The sequence below is a fragment of the Drosophila eugracilis genome, unplaced genomic scaffold (genome assembly GCF_018153835.1).
Source record: "Drosophila eugracilis isolate 14026-0451.02 unplaced genomic scaffold, ASM1815383v1 contig_353, whole genome shotgun sequence".
NCBI classification, from domain to species: domain Eukaryota; kingdom Metazoa; phylum Arthropoda; class Insecta; order Diptera; family Drosophilidae; genus Drosophila; species Drosophila eugracilis.
Window position 1 is genome coordinate 617,466 of NW_024573209.1, and position 5,553 is coordinate 623,018.

The window sequence follows — 5,553 nt, forward strand, 5'->3', positions numbered from 1 at the left end:
AGACTAATTACCCACATGGAATACAGAATCAACCTTGTGCCACATTTTCCGCCTCACTGCCGCTTCCTTTGTATCTTGCCAAGACAAAGCAAAAGCGGAAACGCATCTCTTGAGGCTGCCAAGCCACGCCTCTTAGCATACTTTACAATTACTTTTAGCCACCGCCCTTCGTTTTCCATGTAATTTTATCTCACTCAATGCCTTGCCTCCTCTTGGCTGCTTAATTTTTACACTTGCCGCCTCCAAATGACATCCCCTAAGGTATATATATATATATATATGTGTGTGAGGGGAAAACAATGCTAAAGAAAAAGAAAAGTGGCACAAACTTTCCTCTTGCCCTGCCTTGAGGGTAGCTTTTCCACAACAGCAACGTGAAAGGCATTGCTGAACAGAATTTAATAATAAAACCAATTTCCATTTATTAAATTCTCCTGTTCATCGTCGCCTCTAATTTAGTTTTACCACAAACTTCTTTTCCTGTTTTTCGCCAAAGAAATGCCTTGGCAAATGTTTATCTTGCACATTCACGACTCCAACTCCAAGTGCAATTCATAAAGCAAACCTCAAGAAATGCAAATATCTGTAGTTGGTCTGGCCAAAGCACACAGAAAACACAAGGAGGGCCAGGAAGACGTCTTAACCGCAACTAAACAAGTAATTTTGTGCACATTTCACTTGTCATATGACACGTAGTTTCCCTTCTCTTTTATATATATATTCCTTTTTTTTTGCCCTGTCTGGGAGCGATTTTCCTACTTAGCAGCTAGGAAAAGTTGCAAGCTCGTTGCATTTTCCCAAGCCCCGACAGCAGCTCCTCATAACGCGTGTTAAGTGCTTCCCCGACGTAGATACAAGATACAAGATACAGGATACAAGTTCAACTGTTTCGTCCTTTTTGCCTTGTTAGTTTCCGCTTTTGCAAAAAGGTGTGCCCTACAGCTTGTTTTCCGCTGCGTTTTTTTGGGAAACACTTAAAGCATATCGGATAATATTAAGATATTTTCGCCGTAGAAAGTGGAAGAAATTTTCAGACATTGTCTTTTATAGTTGCCTCTGTTAATGGCCACGTTCAGCCAATTAAAATTATAATTGGCCAACGTAAAAGCTAACTGCCAAATACTTTGCGCCATCGAGAGAAAAGCTCTCTCTCTTTAAGCCCTGTTAACTTTTCGCAGTGCAGTTTTCCAAGCCCAAACTAACTAAGTTTCATATTAAGACAGCTGCCAGACTGAAAAGCGAGGGGAGTGCTGGTCACATGCATCATAAAGCAAATCAAGCGTAAGTAACACCTTGATATAAAGCTTAAGTGACGGCGTTGCTGGGGGATAAACAGGGCGTATACGCAATTTATCTCTCTCAAACAAAGTTAGAATGTAATTAAGATTGGACTGGCTTTACTTTTCTTTAATAACTTGTGTGATTGATAACATATTTTGCTTTTTCCTTTGTCCAGACAAACATATTTCCAATTGCAACTCAATTAAGATTCTCTATCTTGGTAATAAAAGGCATTCCTTAGCTCCAGTCGCAACTTAATGACAAATGATTCAGTTCCCTTGCTGTTTATATGGTTGATGGTCATAAATATCGGGGGAGAGAGAGCTCCAGTGTGAGTTCAAAGTTCAAAGAAGTCGAGAGGGTCTACAACTTGTAATTGGCACACAGATTGGTGAGGCTGTAACATGTGTAGTGGGTTTCCTTGGGCCGCCTTTCGCCTTTGGGTTCTAATGAAAAAGGTTGCTCTTTGAACGCCTTTTGTTTGCTTGAGGTTTTTCGAGGGATTTCTGTGGCTAGGGTTCAGCTTCAGCTGGGCATCAGACAAATTGCCAACGATTAAGATTTTTTATCGGACTACTGAGTAAGGGACTGCCATGAAAAATGAAGATGTTGAGGTTGCTTTTCTGGTTAAATGAAGTTAAGTAGTAGGAGAAGCCTTTTATAAAGTAAGCCTCTTAAAGTTAAGACAGCTTTAAGTATTGCCTTAAAATTTAACATCTTCACCCTCAAAATCAAATTGTATCCTTTACACCTCTAATAACAACCCTTAGCGGGCTAATTAACACATTTGCCCTGCCACAATCACGACGTAAAGTCATTAATTAAATTCTAATTATGATGACATCACGACAACTCCGTACAAATCCCACCCCTAATCACAGGGGTTACCTATAAAACCTTGTCTTCATGGGCTGTGTAATTCACACCTCTGAACGTATTGTAACTGACAATATGGAATTGTCAACGATGGATACCGTGGAGATGCCCATTTTCGGGAGCACTCTGAAGCTAATGAAGTTCTGGTCATATCTCTTCGTTCACAACTGGCGTCGCTATGTGGCCATGGCTCCTTACATGATTATCAACTGCACTCAGTATGTGGATATATATCTGAGCACCGAATCCTTGGATTTTATTATTAGAAATGTATACTTGGCTGTTCTGTTTACCAATACAGTGGTGAGAGGTGTGTTGCTGTGTGTTCAGAGATCTAGCTATGAGCGTTTCATTGAGATGCTGAAAAGCTTTTACTTAGAGTTGTTGGTAAGTACAGAAAACTGTCTCCGAGATAACCTTTTAAAGGTTTAATATCTCATAGGCATCAGATGACCCCACTATCACCCTTTTAGTGACGGAGACCACCCGTCTCTCAGTTCTCATAAGTAGAATAAACTTATTTATGGGCTGCTGCACATGCATTGGCTTTGTCACCTATCCCATTTTTGGTTCAGAAAGAGGTGAGTTAAAGAATTTTCTACAATGATTCTTTCTTATAATCTTTCTTAAGTTCTGCCCTATGGCATGTATTTGCCTTCTATTGATGAGTACAAATACGCTTCGCCCTTCTATGAGATCTTCTTCGTAATCCAAGCCATCATGGCCCCCATGGGTTGCTGCATGTACATTCCTTATACAAATATGGTAGTGACCTTTACCCTTTTTGCCATACTGATGTGTAGAGTTCTGCAGCATAAGCTAAAAAGCCTGGAGAAGCTGAAAGATCATCAAGTGCGTGGGGAGTTAATATGGTGCATTAAATATCAACTAAAACTGACAGGGTAAGTCTTAGCTAAGGCAGTTGGATGTAGTTTAAAAATCTCAAACTTGCAGTTTGGTGGACTCCATGAATGCCCTGAATACCCATCTTCACTTAGTGGAGTTCCTCTGCTTTGGAGCCATGCTTTGTGTTCTTCTTTTCTCACTGATAATAGTAAGTAATGAGAAATAAATTAGAAATATTTATTAAAGATTTCTCCCCTTTAAAAAGGCTCAAACTATTGCCCAGACCGTGATAGTAATTGCATATATGGTAATGATATTTGCCAACAGTGTGGTTCTCTACTACGTGGCCAATGAACTATACTTTCAAGTAAGAGTTTTCTTTGAATTTTCTTTTGAAATTCTTAGTTTTCATCCCCATTAGAGCTTTGATATTGCCATTGCTGCCTATGAGAGCAATTGGATGGACTTTGATGTGGACACACAAAAGACTTTGAAGTTTCTCATAATGCGCTCACAAAAGCCTTTGGCGGTGAAGTCTTTTAAACATTTTTACTCAGTTATGTCTTGTCGTTAACGATTATTTCCTCTACAGATTCTAGTGGGTGGCACCTATCCCATGAACCTGAAAATGTTGCAGTCACTATTGAATGCCATTTACTCGTTCTTCACCCTTCTGCGTCGCGTTTATGGCTAAGGAAAAAGCGCTTACAAGGTTAGACCATCCTTTGAGACGAACAATTGCCACAATTGATTGCATTTAAGCAGCAAACATCCTCCACTGGAGATGGGAAATGCGATGCAATTGGATTGTTGCAAATGCATTCGAGGCAACTGCAACACGTCTCCGAAATATACCAAAGGAGCGTCCAACGAAATAAACTATAATAAAATTGCTACTGTGGATCCTTTTGTTGCCCTTTCGGCCACATCTTGGGCAGCCATGTCGACCACTACCATTTCTAGAGCTTCCTTTTGTTGTTGCTGGCCCTTTGTTATGCCCGGCACGTGCCATTCAGATAACTTCTATTTAAGCAAATATAAATCTAAAGTGTGCTAAATTAGATTAAAATGTTCTCGTAAAATAAACGTTGTCCAGTCTGCCGCCAGCTGATACAGGAGATTCCAGGGACCAAGGAGCCACCTCTATTGTCTGCCCTCGAAATTGCTTACAAATTCCCACTCTAAGTGCCAAGTGATCCAAATTGTTAATTAATGCTGGAAATTGGAAACTCGGTTGTTTATCCTCCAAGGAAGACTTTCTATAGAAGGGCAGGGGGGAGATTTTATTGCTTCATTTTCTAAAAACTCAAAATGGTTTCAGGAAGTGAGGTAACCTAAGGATATCGATTCTATTTGCTAGAAAAATTATGTGAAAATACGGAAAAGTTTGGGTTGAGCTTACACAGAATGTAGAAGGTAGATTTCCTTCAATGAGTTGGATATTTTATATGTAAAGGAACGAGATTCCTTATAGTACTTATAGTTATATTCCATTTGCTTTGAACTTTGAACTGTACATCGCTTGTTTCCCTACTTCCCCCCTATGCTTTAAGTTCCCAGACTTCAAATTAAATCCCCATACATTGCTCACATTATCACTTCAATTTTCCTAATCAGCATTAACTTTCACTTCAGCCCCAAGACCCTGTACCATTCCCAAAACCTCCTTCCCTCATCAACATCTGATTCCGAAGCAGACTCGTCTTCGAATTGACTTTAATTTAAGAATTTTTTATATGCCCCTCACAGATCCCGAAGGCTAACTGAGGAAAGGAAGCAGCAGTTAGAGACAGACCTACAAATGGAATCACTTGACGAGCCTTCAGGCATTGTCTGCGTCTCTCTGTGTCTGTCTGAGTCGGTTGGTTTAATGGAATTTACCTCCTTCCCGGGGCACACCGAATCATGACTGGCGCGTTTTACTGCATACTTTTTGGCCCCGAGACTGAGGATGGAGGCCGGAAAAAATGCTGATGCGACAATTATAGTTATTGTCTGGCTGGTATGGTCTTTGGAATGAGAGAAGATCCGCCAAAAAACTCCCCCTAATTCCACCATCCATGAGTACGTGAGGCTGGTGTGAGCACCTAAGCGGCTTCCCTTCACTTATTCTAGCCCGTTGGCAGCTGGCTGGGTCGTCTTGAATTTCAGATGGTACTGCGCCTGTTTTATTGCTAATGTAAACATGTTGTTGCTCCGTCAATGTCTTTGACGCCAAATTGACACATTTCTAGGGCGGATATTCTCGGCATCCCGCATCCCAAATAGTGTGCTAAAATGTGCTACGTGCGAGCATGGAGCTTATCAACACTAACAGCAAAAAGCAGAAGGCCAACAGTGATGGCAGATTAAGATTACAAGGAAGGTCTAAGGAAAAATCTAAGAACATTTTGACTAAAGAAAATCTAATGTAAAAGAACAACTAAGAAATCTCTCATTTTTAAAGCTGCCTAAAACTAGACTATGATTATTTGAGTCAAAGCGCATAACAAACTTTCTCTTTTTGTCTTTTACATCAATTTTCCTTTTTAGATATTTCACTCTGAAAAT

General features: G+C 40.2%; 1 protein-coding gene across 1 annotated transcript; it reads left to right on the forward strand.

Annotated features, from left to right (window-relative positions):
- Positions 1–2,232: 2,232 nt before the first annotated feature.
- On the forward strand, positions 2,233–3,697 carry LOC108110626 (odorant receptor 30a). The gene is made up of 7 exons (XM_017219725.2): positions 2,233–2,544; positions 2,600–2,738; positions 2,789–3,059; positions 3,112–3,211; positions 3,269–3,370; positions 3,425–3,532; positions 3,596–3,697. The coding sequence occupies exons 1-7, from the start codon at positions 2,233–2,235 to the stop codon at positions 3,695–3,697; spliced, it is 1,134 nt and encodes a 377-aa protein (XP_017075214.2).
- The last annotated feature ends 1,856 nt before the right edge of the window (positions 3,698–5,553 follow it).